At 41.4% G+C, this 21,890-nt stretch overlaps 1 protein-coding gene across 3 annotated transcripts in view; it reads left to right on the top strand.

The window, feature by feature from the left end:
* nfyc (nuclear transcription factor Y, gamma) overlaps positions 1-21,890 on the top strand; it is a 103,113-nt gene that overhangs the window by 17,374 nt on the left and 63,849 nt on the right. For all 3 annotated transcript variants that reach the window (XM_080211692.1, XM_080211694.1, XM_080211693.1), the window contains exons 2-4: positions 5,950-6,012; positions 12,368-12,501; positions 16,978-17,049. In XM_080211692.1, coding sequence (XP_080067818.1) covers positions 12,376-12,501; positions 16,978-17,049 — 198 coding nt within the window. In that variant the 5' untranslated portion in view covers positions 5,950-6,012; positions 12,368-12,375. The remainder of the gene's footprint in view (positions 1-5,949; positions 6,013-12,367; positions 12,502-16,977; positions 17,050-21,890) is intronic.

The raw sequence follows: 21,890 nt of genomic DNA, 5'->3' as shown, positions 1-21,890 counted from the left end.
CTTGGTTCCACACTGCCCTCATCCTTTTACAGTGCAACTTTGCTGTCTGCACCTTCATAACTGTGAACAGTATTGGAATATCTATGTGTGCATGTAATTCTTTTACTGCCAGCATAAGTTTATTGCCAGTTACAAAACAAAAGTAGCCTGTCATATAAGTAGCAGTTACAGATCTGAAGGAATGCTGTACTGTAATATGGTAATCACAGACGGCCATTTCATTTCAGGATATGCTGGTGCTGTCCAAAACCCTCCCACAAGCAGAGCTCTTTGTATTGCTGCCAATCTAACATTGGTGATGCTGGCTTGCCCAAATGGGGAATTATGATAGTATTTTGGAATTGATTGGGACCCAATAAAGAAATGCTACACCTATTCTTAGATGACTCACTGAATTCTTTCATCACAACACCTGCATTACCAACCTCCCTGTTTTAAGCTGTCAGCATTCCATGAGATAGGAATGGCCTTTAATTACCCAAAAACAAATGAAACAGCGATTTGATTGTGTATTGATCAAGCTTGTTTATTAATTTAATGGGAATGCATCATGATGTGACTGATATGTTCCCACTGCTCAAGCATTGCTTTTGTTGTCATATTTAACAACATAATCTTCATGCTAAGAGGACAAGATCATTGCCTTTCCACATGCAACTTTTAAAACGCTGTCAGGGTGATTTCTCCTTTTACTATAACACAGCCTGATAATTCACTTGTTGTGGGAGAGCAATGTGTTTTTCTAATGTTGGACCTAAAGTATGAAAGCCTGAATAATACTACACCAGAGTGCAAGTGGGGCTTGAACCCAGAATCCTTCCCACCCATCCGTGACAAATACAGTAGCAATTCACAGTAATCTTCTCCATAATTGTGCTTATATCTTGCATCGCTTACAGTTCATAAAGTTAAACCTTGGAAAGCGAGAGATTCCCGGGTAACCTTTCCTGTCTGGAAATCTACTGTTTGGAAACAGTTGTCCTGTAACTGTCAGCAGATTCAAGCAACTCTCAGCATAATTTTAGCACAGTTTCTTCTGGGGGTGAGACACGGAAGATTCAGTATTTGGATAAAGTAAAACAATTTTAATTCCTGCTTTTCTTGATGTTTTATCACTGTTTCATGCAGTAAGCTCAAATCCTGAAAATGCTCTGATCCGCAAAGTATTTTTGACTGGAGAGATTAAAGTGTATTTTACAAGTGGTGATAGTAAAGTTCAACTCCTGGGATAATCTGTATATTTGTGATGAATCTCTGTCTGCACTGAGTCATTTTCCTCAAAGTGTGACATTTATTGCAAGCTTTGGTGTTTTGGGGAGCAAAGAGCCTTGCTGCTTGTTGTCTACACTGAAGTGTTGACTGCCTTACATCATCTTCCAGGGTCACAGCCAGAATTGGTGTACTGTACTTCCCAACAGTGGTACAGTATTGTGTACATAGAAATGTTGTATCATTAAATATTATGAATACATACACTTATTGAAGTGATTGTGCCCAACAACAGGATATACTGTTGAGTTTTGTTTATAGTATATGGCATCGTTGACCATTTTCTGACTATTTCTGCAATGCCAGCCCTCCGCCCTTAGAATACAAGAGTACTCATTTTAATTGCTAGTTGCACTGAATGCAGGGGTTAAGAGTGGCATATAGAACTGAATGACTAACCACACCCTGGATTATACTAAGAAAATGTTTAATTTTGTCCCAAGAAACCAAAATAAAACAATAAATAATTGCAATTGTGGCTCAGTATCTGACATTGAAATTACAACCATGGGACCTGGATATCAATCTACTTTAGAACAAGTTATGAGTTGACACAGTGAATTGTACTCTCGGGTCTAAATCAGACGGTTGTAGGTTTAAGTCCTACTTGAACATAAACTAGCCTAGCACTCCAATGTAATATTATTAGGATTTCTTTTTTTTTTTGTTTACTTTATTCCAATCCAATCAAGTCAAATTAAAGCCAATTCAGAGTTCCAACAAGTTGGGACATTGCCGATCCAAGCTGACAAGACAGGGCTCTCGCCTCCTGTCTTGGGCTTGATCTACATGATCCAAGCTGATTGGAGTAGGTGCAGCTCCTCCTCCAAGGCTTGATCTAATTTGCATCTTAGCCAAAAGGCCGAGATGCCGCTTTAAAATGAAGCTGAATTGCAACCCGATAGCTTCGACCAAGTGCAGCATGTTGACACTACTCTTGATCCCAGCCAAAAGGCCGAGAAATGATGGAAACACTGAAGTAGTGGAGTAGTTATTAGGATTTCATACTGTAGATGTGACATTAAACCCAAATTTTTGGTTCATTGGATGTTAAAAGGCATTGCTGTGCCACCTGAAGAGCAGCAACTTCTATAACAGCCTGGCCACCACTGTTCTTCCAGTTGGATATTTATCTTATTGCTGTTTGTGAATCAAAATGGCAATTTTATTTGCCTGCATAATAATGATTATAACTTCAAATTAATTCTTCATATGTGATAGAATTTAGAATATTTGCAGTAAAGGCGCTATGCAAATGCGGTTTCACTGGACTAGTGGGATGTTCACAAAGTCATAAGTCATTAAGTTAGTGAGCTTTGAGCAGCTTGAACCTCAGTTTAAGCGGTTGGGAGAACATAAGAACATAAGAAATAGGAGCAGGAGTAGGCCATCTAGCCCTTCGAGCCTGCCCCGCCATTCAATAAGATCATGGCTGATCTGTCGTGGCTCAGTTCCACTTTCCCGCCCTCTCCCCATAACCCTTAATCCCCTCTCTTATCAAGAACCCATCAACCCGCTTCTTAAAAATATTTAGCGAGGCAGCCTCCACCACTTCAACGGGCAGAGAATTCCAGAGATTCACCACCCTTTGAGTGAAGAAGTTCCTCCTCAACTCCGTTCTAAACCGCCTCCCCTTTATCTTGAGGCTGTGCCACCTAGTCCTACTGTCTTTTTTGAGCGGGAAGAGTCTCTCCACCTCTATCCTATCCATCCCATTCATCATCTTATACGTCTCAATGAGATCTCCCCTCATTCTTCTAAACTCTAACGAGTACGAGCCTAGTTTATTCAGCCTCTCCTCATAGCTCAATCCCCTCAACTCCGGTATCAGCCTAGTAAACCTCCTCTGCACTCCCTCCAGGGCCAAAATATCCTTGCGCAGGTGCGGCGCCCAAAACTGCACACAGTACTCCAGCTGCGGCCTCACCAATGCCCTATACAGCTGCAGCAAGACCTCCCTACTTTTATATTCAATCCCCCTCGCTATGAAGGCCAGCATCCCATTCGCCTTCCTGACCACCTGCAAGCTGGGTTTTTGCGACTCATGCACACGGACCCCGAGGTCCCTCTGCACCGTCGCCTGCTGCAGTTTTTCGCCCCGTAAGTAATAGTCCTTCCTACCAAAGTGGACCACCTCACACTTGCCAACATTAAATTCCATTTGCCATTTCCTGGCCCATTCGCCCAGCCTATCTAGATCCTTCTGCAGACTCTCCACACCCTCCACACAATTTGCCTTTCCCCCAATCTTGGTGTCATCAGCAAATTTCGACACCCTGCACTCGGTTCCCTCCTCCAGATCATCTATATAAATGGTAAATAGCTGAGGCCCCAGCACCGACCCCTGGGGCACCCCACTAGTCACCAACCGCCAATCCGAATAGCACCCATTGACCCCCACTCTCTGCCTCCTATTTGACAACCAATCCTCTATCCACGCTAACACCCTACCCCCAACTCCATGTCCCCTGACCTTCTGCAATAACCTCTTGTGAGGTACCTTGTCAAACGCCTTCTGAAAATCCAGAAAGACCACATCCACCGGCTCTCCTCTATCCACTGCCCTAGACACATCCTCATAGAACTCCAGTAAATTTGTCAGACACAACTTCCCTTTAATGAAACCGTGTTGCGTCTGCCCTATCAAGCAATTCCCTTCAAGATGCCTCGCAATTTCCTCCTTAATGACGGATTCCAGCATTTTACCTACCACAGACGTTAAACTAACCGGCCTATAATTCCCCGCCTTTTGCCTGGCACCCTTCTTAAACAACGGCGTAACATTAGCCGTTTTCCAATCTTCCGGCACTTCCCCGGAATCCAGCGACGTCTGGAAAATAACCACCAAGGCATCTACTATAACCTCCGCCATTTCTTTCAGAACCCTCGGATGCATTCCATCCGGTCCTGGGGACTTGTCCACAATCAGCCCCTCCAGTCTGTCGAGCACCACCTCTCTAGTAACAGTAATGTCATTAAGACCCTCCATTCCTACCACCTTTCCATCGCTAACACCCGGCAAATTATTCACGTCCTCCTCCGTGAAGACAGAAACAAAAAAGTTATTCAAGACCTCAGCCATATCCCCATCCCCTACCACTAGCTCCCCTTTCTCATCCTCTAAAGGACCAACGTTCACCCTAGCCAGCCTCTTCCTTTTTATATATTTATAAAAACTCTTGCTATCCTTTTTTATATTAAGTGCTAGCCCAGCCTCATAGCTTCTCCTACCCTCCTTTATCAACTTCTTTGTCAATCTTTGTTGACATTTAAACCTTTCCCAATCCTCTTCTCGCCCACTGCTCTTAGCTACTCTAAATTCCTCCGCTTTTAATTTAACACTTTCTTTCACCTCCTTCGTTATCCACGGCTTATTACCTCTCTTCCTACTGTCCTTTTTAACCATCGGAATAAATTTCTGCTGAGCACCAAGAAAGATCTCCTTAAAGATCCTCCACTGCTCCTCAGCAGACCTACCTTCCAACGCACTCCCCCAGTCCACATTCGCCAATTCTTCTCTCACCCTACCATACTCCCCTCTATTCAAACAAAGGACGCGTGTCCGGGAACCCACTTTCTCCTCCTCCATCTGCACCAGAAACTCCACCATACAATGATCACTCTCTCCAAGAGGATCCTTCACCGCAAGGTCCCTAATTCTACCCGCCTCATTACATAGCACCAGATCCAAGATAGCTCGCTCCCTCGTCGGCTCCAACACACACTGTTCGCCCATAGTATTTTTAATTTACTAATGAGTATGTGGGTATCATTGGCTAGTTCAGCACTTATTGCCCATCCCTAATTACACTCAAGAAGGTGGTGGTGACCACCTTGAAAGGCTGCAGTCCATGTGGTTAGTAGGTACACCCATTGTGCTGTTCAGGAATGAATTCCGGAATCTTAATCCAGTGACAGTGAAAGAATGACGATATATTTCCAAATCAGGGTGGTGAGTGGCTTGGAGCGGAATTTCCTGGTGGTGGTGACCCATGTATCTGCTGTAGATGTGACATTAAACCCAAATTTTTGGTTCATTGGATGTTAAAAGGCATTGCTGTGCCACCTGAAGAGCAGCAACTTCTATAACAGCCTGGCCACCACTGCTCTTCCAGTTGGTTATTTATCTTATTGCTGTTTGTGAATCAAAATGGTAATTTTATTTGCCTGCATAATAATGATTATAACTTCAAATTAATTCTTCATATGTGATAGAATTTGGAATATTTGCAGTAAAGGCACTATGCAAATGCGGTTTCACTGGACTAGTGGGATGTTCTAGATAGTAGCAGTCATCATTATTGCTAAATCGGACAACTCAATATGGAAATAGTAGTTATGAGAAATGATTAACGTGTGCAGTATTGTTTAAAGTACATAAAGAGACTTTATTCTGTACCTGTCTGCCTGACCTTGGAGTACATTACTGGATGTTATATCAGAAAATTTACTGTCTGTAATTACCTTTGCAGTATCTAACCTTAACATTGGGTGCAAATTGTACCATGGGTCTAATGGGAATCTGTTAATTTATAATCATATATAAGAAATTAAACATTGCAAGGCTGGAAAATGTGAGTTCTAATTTTTTTTTGTAGCAACTCAAAATTATCTTGACAATCTACAAGTGCCAGGATATTTACCCTTCCATTTCCAATTTAACCTTTTCTCTTTTTACAGCTTTCTTGTGTTCGATCCACAGGCTGTTGCTGTCCCATTGATCTGTCTGTCATCTGAATTAAGGTAAACTATGTTGCTTTTTAAAGGAGAGATTTTCTCTTTAATGATTGTTGAACTCTTTATAATCTTAACCTTCTGCTTAACCTTGAATTCTATGACTATCCAAATTAAAACAGCATGGTAAAAGTATTGATACCATTTACAACTCCTCAGATACTGAAGCAGTTTGTGCCCGCAGCAAGACCCAGCCAGCATTCAGGCTTGGGTTGATAGGGGGCAAGTTACATTCACATCATACAGGTATCAGAAAATTAACACTTTCAACAAGAGAGAGAATCCACCAATCCTGACATTCAATGGCATTTCTGTCAATAAATTCTCCAGCAACAACATCCTGGGGGTTACCATTGACCAGAAACTTAACTGAACTAGTCACATAAATATGGTGACTACAACAGTAAAAAGTCTGACAACACCAGGTTTAAGTCCAACCGATTTATTTGATAGTAAACTCACAAGCTTTTGAGGTTAAGCTCTTCTGTCAGAGAGAGGCTGGGAAATGTGCGGAGAGTAACTTGTCTCCTGAATCTCGAAAGCCTGTCCCAATTTACAGAGTTCAAGCCAGAATTTTAATGGAATATCCAACACTTCCCTGGATGAGTGCAGCTCCAAGACAGATTGCTACCATCCAGGGCAAAGCTGCTTGTTTGATTGACATCCCAAGTGCCAGCTTCAGCATTCTGCCACCAGTGCACAGGGGCAATAGTATGTACCATACACAAAATTCATATTGCAATGACCTGCCAAGACTCCTTCAACAGCATCTTCCAAACCCACCACCTCTACCAAGTAAAAGAGCAAAGGTAGAAAGTGCATGGAAACAACAACACCTACTAGTTCCTCTTTAAAACACGCACTATTCAGAATTGGAACAATATTGCTGTTCCTTTCACTGTTGGATCAAAAACCTGGAACTCCCTTCCTAATCTTGGGTGTACCTACCCAACACGCATCACACGCATACTCCAAATGGCCCGTCAAATCCATGTCGACTTTCTCTGTGGAGCCATCTGATCAGTTCGATTAGCTCTACAAGTTTATTCTCCTTAATTCCCCATCCATAAGTCTCGCTTGAATGCAAGTCTAGTGGCGTGTGGTTTGTTGAAGAGCTGTTAAGTGTATTGGTGCAGATGTCAGATAATGAAGAGGACGAGCAGAGGGAACCACAAGCACAATGTAGCAAAGATAAGAGATAAAAGCCATGTAGCTGCTTCACTTTCTATACATACCAGTATAAATGCTTGATTAATTTCTGATTTAAATTAGAACTGTAACAGTATCTCTACAATTGGCTATAATGTTCTTGGGGTAGGTGAGGGAAGTATCACTGGAGATTCTGCTGGCCGTGAGTGTGGAAGTCAGGTGAAGCTTGGTTGTGCATTATCATCATTGGGTAAAAATATACTTGCAAAACACATCTATAGGATCGGACACTTTTTTTTCCTTCTGCTATCTCATCACACTGTCTCATTATGAACTTTCTAGGCTCTAGACCTTGCTCAAATAAATCAAATTTATTAGTTTTACTTGCAGACTTAACATTCTTTTGATGGCATTATGCACTGTGTCTTGTTCTGCAGTGACCCTTCTAACACTGTGTACCAGATAAAACTATTCAAGGAAGGTAGAATTTCTTACTACATTAATTCTCTCCACACTTTATTTTAAAATTTCATGTGGAAGAAAGTGATGTGTGTCACACTTTATCTGGGGTAGTTACAAACTGCAACATAATCCCAGGGTTTGAGTGTCCTTTAACTACTTTACGCCTGAAACTCTTGTTTTTGTAACCTGGGTGCACACAAAGTTATAATATTATGCTCCCTCATACTCTGCATCCTTTAAGTAGCATACTATTGAATCTGCTTCTGGTAGCTTCAGGCAAGTCACTAGATGAACTGTCCTCATTAAAAGTTGTTGCTAGATTGGTTTTGTTTTCATCTTGCCTGATCAGAGTACCGCTCAGCATTTGAGGCATCCCACTCTGTACCATCAGATGTCATTTTGATGTCTAGGGATATTTTCAACCAAGCAGTATACTACACACTAACCTTTAGAACATGCTGATCTAAATAGTGGCCAGTATTTGCATGTGTTTTCAACTAGAAAACACACTCCAGTGTAAGATTAGGAGAACATGTAACTCCTTGTTTTAATCACTGCTTTCATTTTTAAAGCAACTCATGACACTCGACATTGAAATCCTGCTTAATGTAAAATAAAGCTCAGTTGAAATCCATGGTACAGTGAACATAAACAGAATGGCAGTCCAGTCTCTCAGAATAAATCCTATTTAGTTTGAGAATTAAACATTAGCAAATGATTTTTTTTAAAAAATCAGTAAAATTTTGTAAAGTGAATATAAGCTATTGTATCTTCATTTAATAAAAATTGTTATTTTTGATATTTTTCATTATATAAAATTTGAATTTTTGCCCAAATTTTCACTTCTTTGCCCCTTTAAGCAAGATATGATTCCTTACCTGGTCTGGCCGATATGTGATGCCAGATCCGCAGCAATGTAGTTGATTCTCAACTGCCTCTGAGCAAGGGCAACTAGGGCTGGTCAATAAATGCTGGTCAGCCAGTGATGTCCATGTCCCATGAATGAATTTTAAAAAAAAATTGGTTTACTCCCTCCTTCCAGAAAGTGAAGCTTTGACAAAGGGTCATCTGGACTCGAAATGTCAGCTCTTTTCTCTCCTTCCAGATGTTGCCAGACCTGCTAAGATTTCCCAGCATTTTATTCTTTTATTTTCAGATTCCAGCATCCACAGTAATTTGCTTTTATTGGGGAGTTTTGGAAATTAGGCAATGGTTTGCAAGGAAGGGGAAATCAAGGCTTGGTTGTTTTGAGGAGTGGTGTGATGATGGCATATTTGAAGGAGAGAGGGACAGAAACTGGGGAGAAAGATCCCTTAACCACAATATTACTGACCACTCTGCACTTTCAAAAAAAGCTCCAGTGGATTTGTTAGAAACAGTTTTCATTTATAAAACTTGACTGTGCCTAATGTTGTGATTTTTCAAGTGCCTTTTTCATGGTACTTTAATAATAAATTCAAATTTGACTAGCAAGTCAAACCACACCTGTCCACCTCTTCCAGATTTATACCACCACCCAAATATCATTAATCTTTGGACTCCGCTGCTACATGTGGCCAGTTGTCTTGTGCTTTCTGTAGTAATGTGTACCAATCCAGATTGAAAGTTCAGAGTGTTTGTGCAGGACAAGTGAAATAATTCTGAAGTTCAGTGGTGTTTATAGAGTCACAGAGATATACAGCATGGAAACAGGCCTTTTGGCCTAAATCATCCATACTGGTTTCTCCTAAACTGAACTGGCTTCATCTGTCTATGTTTAGCCCATATCTCTCTCAACCTTTCCAATCCATGTACCTTTGTAAATAATTTCAGGAAAAATAAATGCTCATTTCTACAAAGTTATTACTCTTGAGGAAGGGTAATGAGCTAATTTCAAGGGTTGGCTAAATTGACCTTGTGTGATGGAGATTGAAGTGCTTATAACTGAATAACTAGGAAACTTTAAAAATTCTGAAAAGTGATGGATTTCCTTTTACAGCCACCATGTTCAAAGCAAATTCCATTTATTAGTGTTACTAGTTTTTGTAAGTTATTTCCTTTTCCAGAGGATAACGGGACCTGTTGCCTCTTGCACATCTCCTTGCTTGACACTTCAGCCCAAGTTTCCCATTGAATGAAGTATTTCCACGTTTGAGGATATTGTCCCCGCAGCTGATGCAAGTCTGCCTTTTGACATTAAAAAATGATCTAAGCTCCACTTTTCATTTGACTCCGAATATCCTACTATTACCGTCTAGATTTTAAAGAAGCGTAATGAAAGTATAAAGATCTCGCAACATATCCCTGCAAACTGTGATTTGGTTGTGTTTTGGGGAAGGATTTTGAGCTGAATAAAGCTGATGTTACCTTTTTGATAGAAAATACATGAAAAGAGACTGGTAGCTAACACGAAGGGAATCAGAAGTCATCAATGAATCCAAATAATAGAAGGTTAGTGAGAGGAGCGATGGGATTAGTCAGAGGCGAACATGGGAATCTATTCATGGAGGCAAAGTGCATGATAAAGATGCTAAATGAACGCTTTCAGTCTCTTTGGATTTCATCCAAAGAAGAAGGTACTGCAGGGTAAAAGAAGAAATAGCTTTGATTCCAGAAGGGCAAAAGTAGATGAAGTTAGCTATATTGAAAAATTGACAAGTCATGACCGGATGGGGCGCATCTGTGAATGCTGAGGGAAGTAAGGATGGAAATTTCTGAGCTACTGACTTTAATCTTCCAGTCTTGTTTAGGTAAAGATGTGGTGCCAGAGGACTGGAGAATTGCAATTGTTAAGTCAGTGTTAAAAATGAATTTCCGAATAAGTTTAGCAACTACAAGCTAGTGAGTTTAATCTGGGTAGTGGGGAAGCTTTTAGAAAATCCAGAACTAAATTCAGTCATTTGAACAAGTGTGGACTAATTAAGGAAAGTCAACAGGGATGTGTTAAATGTAAATCATGTTTAACAGACTTTGAGTTTTGTTTGATGAGGGTATACATGAACTTCCAAAGGTATTTGGTAAAATGCCATTTAAGGTGTTAAAGTTGCCATTCATGGAATAAAAGGAACAGTGGCAGGTTAGATAAGAAATTGTCTGAGTGACAGTAAACAGTTAGTGAACTATCATTCTTTTCAGATTAGAGTTGGAGGACTGCTTTTTAAAATCTATACTAATGACTTAGACCAAGGTATACGGGGCACAATTTCAAAATTTGAAGATGACGCAAAAATTGGAAGAATTGTGAGGATAGTGATAAACTTAACAATGACACAGGCTGGCGAAATGGGTGGCCATTTAGCCATTTAATGCAGTGGGAAATGATGCATTTGATGTAATGAAATGAGACAATAAAATCTAAACTGTACGATTCTAATGGGGAGCAGGAGCCGAGGGATCGGGGGTATATGTGCACAAATTGTTGAAGATAACGGCAGATTGAGATGGTAGTTAAATAGGCATATGGCATCCTAGGCTTTGTAAATAGAAGCATAGAGTACCAAAGCAATGAAGTTATAATGAGCCCTTGTAAAACATTGGTTTGGCCTTCATTGGCACACTTAGGGAAGGATGTAAAGGATTTGAAGAGGATGCACAAAATATTTGCGAGAATGTTTCCGGGGACGAGAAACTTCACTTAAGGATAAATTGGAGAAGCCGGAGTTGTTTTTCTTTAGAGGAGAAGATTAGGAGGAGTTTTGATAGAGGTATTCAAAATCATGAGTCTTGACGGTGTAGAAAGAAACTTGATAGAAGATTTGAGAATGACAAGACAATGTTTCTTTTGTCATTTGCGTCAGATCATTAGTGATCTCAGGAGGAGTTTGATATAATGTATGGTTATGATCTAGAATGCACCATGTGGTAGAGGCAGGATCAATTGTGGCTTTGAGGGAATTTGATAACTCCTAAAGAAGAAAATGCTGGATAATGAGGAAAGGATGAGACTGGGACTAGCACTGTCGCTTTTGAGAGAGCCAATAAAAATTTGTCTGGCTGGTGACAGTACAGAAGCAGGCCATTCTTTGATCTTGAGAATGTTGTAGAGGCTACTTGTTTCATATCAGCATTTATGTTTTCTGCTCAATATTGACACTAGCACAGCTATGCAGGCTGCTAGCTTACAGCCACATCTTGGAGCTGAAAGAGGAAGAAATGCATGAGCATTTCATGCAGAGAGCATCCCTTTCTGTGCCTGGCTTGGTACATACACTGAGAGTGAGACAGCAAGACATCTACTGGGAAGTGAATCTCTGATGTGGACAGTCTCAGACTGAGCTCTGATCCTGTCTCAGATGGCTAGATTTTGTTTTCCAGCTTCTGATATGAAGCTTGACACCTTGAATGAGATGTCAGATGCCTGTAAACAGTAGTAGAACTGTATCCCAGCAATAATGAGGGCCCTCAGAAAAGAGAAAACATTCTGAGAAAACATTGAGAACTATCTCTTAAAGGGGGCTGAATGAATGACTGCATGATGGGCAGGTGGGTGTATGAATGTATGTTGGATATAGAGGATTGCGTCTATTGTTTGACAACAAGGCCGCCTCAATATTTTGACTTCCAGATGCTCAAGTTAATGATTTACGCCCTTCCAAAGATTGTTACACCAGGATATTTCCTGTACTGAAACCTCATCTCGCTTTAAAAACTGTGGCAAAATTGATTGTAAAAATGGGGGCCTTTGTGATATTAAACATAAGGACAGGTAATTTAGTTTCCAGTATGTCTAGTAAATCTGTAGCTTGTTAAAACATTTGTTTCCAATTATTTGCAGGTCCAGGAATGTCTGCTACTGCAGATGGTTCATTTACTACAGGCTCCCAGGGAGGTGGTAGCAGCAGTGAAGCCCAACACTTGCTCCAGACGTTCTGGCCTCGTGTCATGGAAGAGATACGCAACTTAACCCCGGTAAGTATTTGTGGTCTGTACACCTTGTTTAATGCTCCCTATGATTTTGGGTATTTTTTTTCAAGGAGTAAATGTACATAAAACTGGTGTGAACCAACAGTACTTGATATTTAAATATTAAATTAACCTTTTTCTTTCTGAACAGTCGATATTGGACAGTGCATAGCCAATGAGATGTGCGTGGGAAAGCGGGGCAACATTGTTGTGATGCAATTTATGGGCATATCAGATGTTGTGGTTTGCATTCAGGACCAAGAAAACCCTTTGGATACGTACTTGCTTTCCATTTTAGATTGAATGGTACCATGTTTCTTGAGTATTGTTGGGAGTTGCACTCATCCAAGCTAGTGCAGAATATTCCATCACAAGACTGACTTGTGCTTTGTAGATTGTGGGCAGGCTTTGGGGAGTTAGGGGGTGACCTGCAGAATGTCTACCCTCTGACCAATTCTTTTACTCAGTATTTATATGGCTGTTTCAGTTCAGTTTCTGGTCAGGTCAATGGTTAAACCCCAGGAAGTTGATGGTGTGGGTTTTGGCAATGATAATGCTGTTGAATAGAAAAGGGAGACTGAACCCAGCGCAGATTCAATTCCCATATCAGCTAAGGTTAGTCGTGAAAGTCCTGCCTTCTCGACCTTGCTCCTCACCTGGTTCTCTCTCTCTTTCTCATTCTCTCTCTATCACTCATTTCATCAGCTCAAGGCTTAATGTTGTCCAGATTTTTCTGCATGCTGGCATGAACTGCTTCATTATCTGAACACTGCGACCATCAGCAAACATCCCCACTGTCTGGAGGGAAGGTCATTGTTGACACAGTTGAAGATGGTTTTGCCCTGAGGAACTCCTGCAGCAATGTTAAGGGACTCGGGTGATTGACCTCCAGCAACCACAACCTGATTTCAACTATCTTTAATTTAACGAGGCTTCTTGATGTCGTGTGATTGAGTGCTGCAATGATACCAGTGTCGGTTATTCTTGCCTCACCTTTGGAATTCATCTCTTTTTAAAGATTCTTTCATGTGATGCGGGGGTCTTTAACTACACAAACATTTGTTCCCCATTTCTAATGGGCCTTGAAAAGGTGGCAACTTCTTGAACCACTACAGCCCATGTATTGTGGCAACCCCCAAAGTACTGTAGGAAGATTGTTCCAGGATTTGAATCCAGCGACATGAAGGACCAATGAGTTAGTTACAAATCAGAATGATGTGTAACTTGGAGATGAATTTTCAAGTGGCGTTCCCATTGCATCTATTGCCTTTCTATTTCTAAGTGGTGGAAGTCACAGGTTTGGAAGGTGTCGTCGAAGGAGCCTTGGTGAGTTGTGGCAGCGTGTCTTGCGTATGATGCATATTGCTGGTGGAGGAGTGAATGTTTGAGCTGTTGGATGGGGTGTCAATCAAGTGAGCTACTTTTCCTGGGTGGTGTTGAACTTCTTGAGTGTTGTTGGAGCCATATTGGTTCAGGTAAGTAGAAGGAGTTCACCATACTCCTGACTTGCATTTTGTAGATTTTAGGCAAAGTTTGGGAAATAAGGAGGTGAGTTACTTCTCTCAGAATTCCCAGCCTCTAACCTGCTATTCAATCATGGAATCCCTACAGTGCAGAAGGGGGCCATTTGACCCAGACAGAGAACCTTACCCATGCCCTCTTCCTCTGCCCTATCCCTGTAACCCCATACATTTACCTTGGCTGACCCATCTAGCCTACACGTTATGTGATATTAAGGGACAATTTACCATGGCCATTTCACCTAACCTGCACATCTTTGGACTGAGAGGAAACGTACGCAGTCATGGGGAGAACATGCAAACTCCACACAGTCACCTAAGGCCAGAGTTGAACCTGGGTCCCTGCCGCAGTAAGGCAGCAGTGTTAACCACTATGCTACCATGCCACCCCACGGTATTTGTGTTGTTCATCAGTTCAGTTTCTGGTTAGTGGTAACCCCAGTATAGTGATAGGTGATGTTGATACTTCAGTGATGATATTGTCATTGAATGTCCAGGGAACTAGTTACTTTTGTTTTGCAGTGGTCATTGCCTGGCACCTATTTGGCAGAAATATTTCTTGCCACTTATTAACCCAAACTTCAGGTCTTGCTGCATACGGAGACAGGTTGCTTCAGCATCTGTGGAGTTATGAATGTTAGTATGTATTGTTGAGTCATCATCAAACATCCCCACTTGTGATCTTATGAAAGGAAGGGCATTGATGAAACAGCTGAAATTGGTTGGGCTGAGGGCACTACCCTGAGAACTCCTGCAGTGATGTTCTGGGCTGAGATGATTGGCTTCTAACAACTACAGCCACCCTTAGTGTTTGGTATGACTCCGTCCAACTCTGGCTATGGCTTGCTGCTTCTATTGTTAGGCCTGTAAGTAACCCTGTGTTACAGTTTCAGCAGGTTGACACCTCAATTTTAGGTATGCCCAGTGTTGCTCCGGCACACTCTCCTGCACTCCAAGCCAGAGTTGAACTCCTGACATTGTGATAATGGTAGGGTGATGGATATGTCAAGCCATGGGGTTGCAGATCATGGTTGAATACAATTCTGCCGCTGATAGTGGCCCACATCACTCACGGATGCCTAGTTTTGGATTACTGGATCTGTTCTAAATCTGTTTAATTTAGCACAGTGGTAGTGCAACATGATGATGGGTATTATCAAGGGGAAGACAGGATTTTGTCTCCACAAAGTTGGTCTCTCTCCCTTCAGTACTGTCATGGACAGCTGCATCAGCGACAGGCATGCTGCTGGGGATGAGGTCAGGTGTTTGTAGTGTTCAGAGTAGATGTTGATTTGCATGCAGACAGATCAGGTAGGAATGGCAGAAATCCTTCCCTGAAGGACGTTCATAAACCAGATGGTTTTCTTACAGTTGACAATAGTTCCATGGTCATCATTACTGAAACTAGTTTTTAATTCCAGATTTAGTAATTAAATTTAAATTCTAGCAGCAGCTTTGTGATTTGAACCTACCATTAGCCTGGGCCTGTGGATTACTGGCCCAGTGATTTATCGCTATGACACTACCTCCTCTTTTGTTCATGTTTGGACCAAGATAAGATCCATGTCATCACTAACCCTGCATTGCCCAACTTTGCTGCATCTTATGAAAATCTCATCCCCTAGAATTGACTTCCAACGTGCTCCTCGTGAGCCTCTCCTAACCTACAAAAACTAATGCCAATCAAAATTTCTGCTTCCTACTTCCTCATTGCTTGTATTAATTTGTTATTATTGTATTGCTATTCACATCCTCATAGACCTTTATGGACCCCTGGTTAAGCAATGTCTCAATTTTAAAATTTGCATCCATTTTTCAGAAGCCTCCATGGCTTCTCTCCTGCTTCTGTGTAATCTACTCCAACTCCATAAACCTCCCAAAATATTTTTCTTCCTCCACATCTGGTCTCTTGCGCATTCCCAATTCTTAATGCTTCACCATTGGCATTCAAGCCTTCAGCTGCCCAGGCATTAAGTCCCTAGAATTCCTTCCATAAATCTCTCCACTTTTCTACTTCTTTCCTTCTCTAAAACTCCTTAAACCTCCCCCTCACCTGCCATAATATCACCTTAACTGGCCATGTGAAGTTTTGTTTGCTAAGAACTGCTTTGTTAAGCACCTTGTGAAATTTCTGCTGTTAAAAGAAATAAAATAATTGTTATTAATGTTTTTACTAGGGCAATAACTACTCGCTTCAGCATCTTGGGATTAATTGAATCACCCGTTTTTCTATCTTGGGGTTTGGATACAACATTTTCTATACTGTGTTTTCGTTGCTATACAAAGAGTAGCTACAACTCTGCCATACCTTGTAGTGATCTATAATTCTGTCCAAGTGCTGCTTCAACATTCCTATTTTCTATCCGGCTTTTGACTCCTGAGCAACAAACTACATTCTTTGGGTATTCAATTTAGCTTGCCTAATACCTGTTTTGGCTGTTGCTTGCTGCTTTTTATACTTTTCTCTATGTTAAATAGTTAACTTATTTAATAAGCCTTAAAAAATTTAGTTTAAGTTCCAGAGAATCTCCATGTTAATTCCTTTCATTATAAAATTAATCCCTACATACTGAGAGGTGTAATTTAAAATGAATATTTGAAAGGCTAGTTCTCTGGGGAGTCGGACTGTGCTGTTTGTGGTCGGTGGGCTGGAGATCGGGTTATAATACCTCGCTCTCAATTCTCTGATCCATGTCCAGAGCAGGACCTCTCAGTCTCAGCCCAAATGGTGAAAAAGTTCAGAAGACTAGTAGTCTTAATTCAGAAGGATTTGTGTAACTGGGAATCTGGACTGGTTACAGATCTTCATAATTTGGAAACACCTACAGGCCATTTACCTAAACTTGGTTTAAATGTTGTACAGTTAATTTCCCTGGTGAAGTTATATATTCAGGATGTTAAAGCAACATTATAGTATTTTAACTCTTTCTCTCTTGCTCTCTTTTCATATCTGACCCAACAGAATGATTTCAAGGTGCAAGATCTTCCCTTGGCTCGTATCAAGAAGATCATGAAGCTTGATGAAGATGTAAAGGTACACTGATGGCTTATCAACAGCCTATCTGGTCAAGTTTATACATGAGCACTTTGTTCACTCATGCACTTGTAGCAGGAGCTAAAGATAAAGTTGCCACAGTCCCAGATGACCATAGGCTACCCTCTTGAGTGGGAGGGCTGATTGGTGGTGATTTAACCTGAAGATCACCACACTTCAGGTGAGGGGCAAGTTGTGACGGTGGGGCCTTCATGAATAACCTCAGCAGTACTGGAATTGGATCCACGTTTTTGGTGTCATTCTGCATCGTAAGCCAGCCAACTGAGCTAAACAGACCTATGCGTCAGAGGACTGCCTGATTTTTTTTTTTGCTTCCTGTCCCACCCCTCCCCTCTCAAGCCTAGGAAAATTGCTCATTGTTTAGTTGTAGCAGTTGTGCTTTTATCAGGACTGAAATGAGCTCACTCAGGTGCTCAAACCTGGAACCTGTTTGGTCTGCACAGGTCAGCTGCCTTTCCAGATGAAGCAATGGAAAAGCCAGTGATTGACTCTTGCATGTTAGTTTCACAAAGAATGATGAGTGATGCCGTTTCCTTTAGAATGAAAATGTTTAGCCGCAGATTTTATCACTGAATCTATTTTTTCTGCTTTCTTTCTTTTAACCCAATAGCTTAGCAACCAGACCAAAACATTGTGACTAGGATTTATTTGCTTACAGCTTAAAACGCTTGAACATTCATTAACAAAATCACACATTAGCCGACTTTTGATTCATTTCCATTAAGTCTTTGTAAAATGTTTCTTCTGGTTACAAACGTGAATTCAATTCATTTTAGTGCTTTTTCTTTCAAAATACGGCCTTCATTAGTGGAAAATTGTGGGACTGAAGTTTCTCGGAAAAGCAGTAACTGTACAAAAAGTACCAAATCTGACAGGAAGAAAGTCTGAACAAAGATTGAAAGATTTTGTTTTTTTAAAATATGACTGGAAGTGTGTAATGGGCAGAACACAAACAGGGGTGTGAGGATCCTTAGGCTTGGCTTTGACTACTTAATCTGAGCCCTTATTGATTCTGTTACAGCTCTTCGCTAGCTTCCATTTTGCTCCTGGAATGTGGTGTTTACCAGCAGCCCAGATTCCTGGTGTTTTTGGTGTGGGTGGACAGTCCACAAATATTGACACTTCAGGGGATCTGTAGTCTTTCAGTCTGAAAGACCATATTGGAGGAACAGCTATAATTGCAGAAAAATTCTCAATTTGTATATAGGAACAGAAATGTTGTAATTGGGTAGGTACAGAAATCTAACGAAGTGGGTAAAAACTTAAAACAAATATTTCCGATGCTGGAAATCTGAAAATGCTGGAAATACTTGGAGTCTAGCAGTATCTCTGGAGAGAGCGGTTCTGATGAAGGGTCGTCGACCTGAAGCGTTAACTCTGTTTTGCTTTCCACAGCTGCTGCTAGACCTGAATGTTTCCAGAATTTTGTTTTTATTTATGAGGGAAGAAAACCTGATGCCATTGTGCATACTTGAGAGCCTTGAGTATCCTGGGACACAGTTGAAAAAAGTTATGCTGGAACAAAGAGAGAATGGAATACTGGAACTATCATCCACTGATGTACTGAGGCTCTGAAACATTCCTGATCTGGTCACTAAATCTAGGAACCTTCACTGCAAAATGGGAGCTAGGACATGATGGACATTTACCACATGCTTTGGAACATTTTTAAAGAGGTAACCCGTATCTTGGAATGCAAGCAAAGTTTCAAGAGATTGTGGTACAGTATCCTTCATCTGCTCCATTCTCACCCAAGCGTACAAAGCTGATGAGTAGGAAAAGACCAACTGTCCATCATTCTTGCCTCACAAAGTTATGGTCCCTGAGTCTTTATGATTAGATACCCTCTACCCACCAACACATATGTAATCTCAGAGAAAAGGCAAAAAACAATTAGAAGGGATGGGGCAGTGGGTAGGATGGGCAGACAAATTAGGAAGATTCCTTCCTGATTCCTTTGGTCAAATAAAAGCTCGTCCAGCAGACTAGATTGACACTGACCTGCACTGCTAGTGTCTTGCCTACCTCCTTTCCAATATGATCTCTACACCGGCTAGTAACTGGTTCAGCTCTCATTTGAAGGGAGCACATGATCAATGAACCATCAACTCAGCGGTCCTGCTGCTACTCTGCATTTGGTTAAGTGACAGAGGGAGGGAGCCCAGCAATCGGGGCTGGCCATTGGAATGGGAGGTGGGGGCCAGCCTACTGGGAGGTCAGGGCTGCAGGGGTTGTGGGGGAGAGTCCAGACTGGTCCGGGTATGTTAAGGGAACCAGCGATGGGGGTGTTGGAGGGTTGGTGATTAGGAAGTTGATAGATCGGCACATGCGCAGTGGCCCACCCAGTGCTATGCTGCCGGCCCTTCCAGTGGGAATAGGCCCCGACTATTGATTTTCTGAGATTCACGCTGAGCCACTCTGCAATGCACAGTGTGTCAGAAATCAGTTTAAAAAAGAAAACAACAGTGTGATTTACTCCAGTTTTTTAAGCAAATTCACTCCATGGTCTTGATTCCCAGTGCAACATCACAGAATTTGACTAACGGTTGTACAAATTTTGTTTTAATCTGTTTTCACTTGTGCCAACCATGCCTCACATTTTATCTGAAAGATGAAATCAGCGCAAAGCCAATCCTACACTCGTGGGCATGAATAATATTTTTCATTAAATTTATACATCAGTAGGAACATAACCTAAGTATTTTATGTACCTCAACTTGCCCTGACTTTCACACTTCTTGTATGACTTTTTAGAAGTCCTTTTTAACATAAAACCTCCAAGACATTTAAGTTGGCTATTCTTGTGATCCGTCTCTGAACCCATTTCTGAGCTTTTATATACCCTAAAGGAGGAGACCAACCTGAATGCAATGTTCTAATTGTGGACTAACCAAGGTCTTTTATAAGAACAAAATGGTATGCTTTGTTATGTATTGAGAAGTTCTGAAAGTTAAACCCAATACCCTATTTGGTTATGGCTCCTCAGCATTGTTCATGAGCCTTCAGACTTATTACAAAGAACAGTACAGCTAAGGAATGGGCCCTTCAGCCCACCAAGTCTGTGCTGAAGCATATGCTTCTCTAATATATTTTCCTGCCTCTGCTATACAAGCTTGTCATAATCTTGAAAATCTCTATCAGGCGCCTCATCCTCCAACACCCCAGTGAAGACAATTCAAGTTTGTTGAACTTTTCTTCATAGTCCATATCCTCCAAAACAGGCAACATCCTGATAAATCCCTTCTGTATGTACCCTGTCAATGCATCAACTGAAACTCAGTCCCTCTACCAATAAAAGCAACAAAATGTCACCACCTTAACAAACTTATCAACACCGAGATCTCTTTGCTCATCCACACTACCAAGTATCTTAGCATTTGCCCAGTACTCTGTATTCCTGTTGCTCCTTCCAAAGTGAATCACTTCATACTTTTTCGCATTAAACTCCATTTGCCACCTCTCAGCCCAGCTCTGCAGCTTATCTATGTCCCTCAGTAAGCTGCAACATCCTTCCGCACTGTCCACAACACCACCAACTTTAGTGTCATCTGCAAATTTACTAACCCATCCTTCTTGCCCCCATCCAGGTCGTTTATAAAAATGACAAACAGCAGCGGCCCCAAAACAGATCCTTGCGGTACACCACTAGTAACTGAACTCCAGGATGAACATTTCCTATCAACCACTACCACTTCTTACAGCTAGCCAATTTCTGATCCAAACTACTAAATCACCCTCAATCCCATGCCTCCGTATCTTCTGTGGGAAATCTTATCAAACGCTTTACTGAAATCCATATACACCATATCAACTGCTTTACCTTTACCCACTTTTTGGTCATCTTAAAGAACTCAAGGTTTGTGAGACAAGACCTACCCTTCACAAAACCGTATTGACTATCCCTAATCAAATTATTGCTTTCTAGATGATTATAAATCCTATCTCTAATCCTTTCCAAAACTTTGCCCACAGCACAAGTAAGGCTCACTGGTCCATAATTACCAGGGTTGTCTCCCCTTCTTGAACAAGGGGACAACATTTGCTATCCTCCAGTCTTCTGGCACCATTCCTGTAGACAGTAACAACCTAAAGATCAAAGCCAAAGGCTCTGCAATATCCTCCCTAGCCTCCCAGAGAATCCTAGAATAAATCCCATCTGGCCCAGGGGACTTATCTATTTTCATACTTTCCAGAATTGCTAGCACCTCCTCCTTATGAACCTCAATCCCGTCCAGTCTAATGGCCTGTATCTCAGTATTCTCCTCGACAACATTGTCTTTTTCCTGCGTGAGTACTGTTTAAAAAATATTCATTTAGCGCTTCTCCAATCTCTTCGGACTCCACGCGCAGCTTTCCACTTCTGTCCTTGACTGGTCCGAATCTTACCCTAGTCATTCTTTAATTCCTGACATACCTATAGAAAGCTTTAGGATTTCCCTTGATCCTACCTGCCAAAGACTTCTCATATCCCCTCCTGGCTCTTCTTAGCTCTCTCTTTAGGTCCTTCCAGGCTAACTTGTAACTCTCAAGCGCCCTAACTGAGCCTTCACTTCTCACCTTTACATAAATCGCCTTCTTCCTCTTCATAAGAGATTCAACTTCTTTAGTAAACCACGGTTTCCTCGCTCAACCACTTCCTGCCTGCCTATCGCTAATGAGCCTATTCTCTTCCAGATGTGAGTACATCCTGTCCCTATGAATCTTCTCCAATAATGCCCCCTCCGCTGATGTAAGGCTTACAGGCCTGTAATTTCCCGGATAGTCTCTGCCCTTAACAAAGGAACAATGTTAGCTGTTCTTCAATCATCTGGTACCTTGCC

This window comes from Carcharhinus amblyrhynchos, chromosome 24 (genome assembly GCF_965287045.1).
Source record: "Carcharhinus amblyrhynchos chromosome 24, sCarAmb.v2.hapA, whole genome shotgun sequence".
Taxonomy (NCBI): Eukaryota; Metazoa; Chordata; class Chondrichthyes; order Carcharhiniformes; family Carcharhinidae; genus Carcharhinus; species Carcharhinus amblyrhynchos.
Note: the sequence above shows the minus strand (reverse complement) of the source record. Positions and strands in the feature narration are given on the sequence as shown.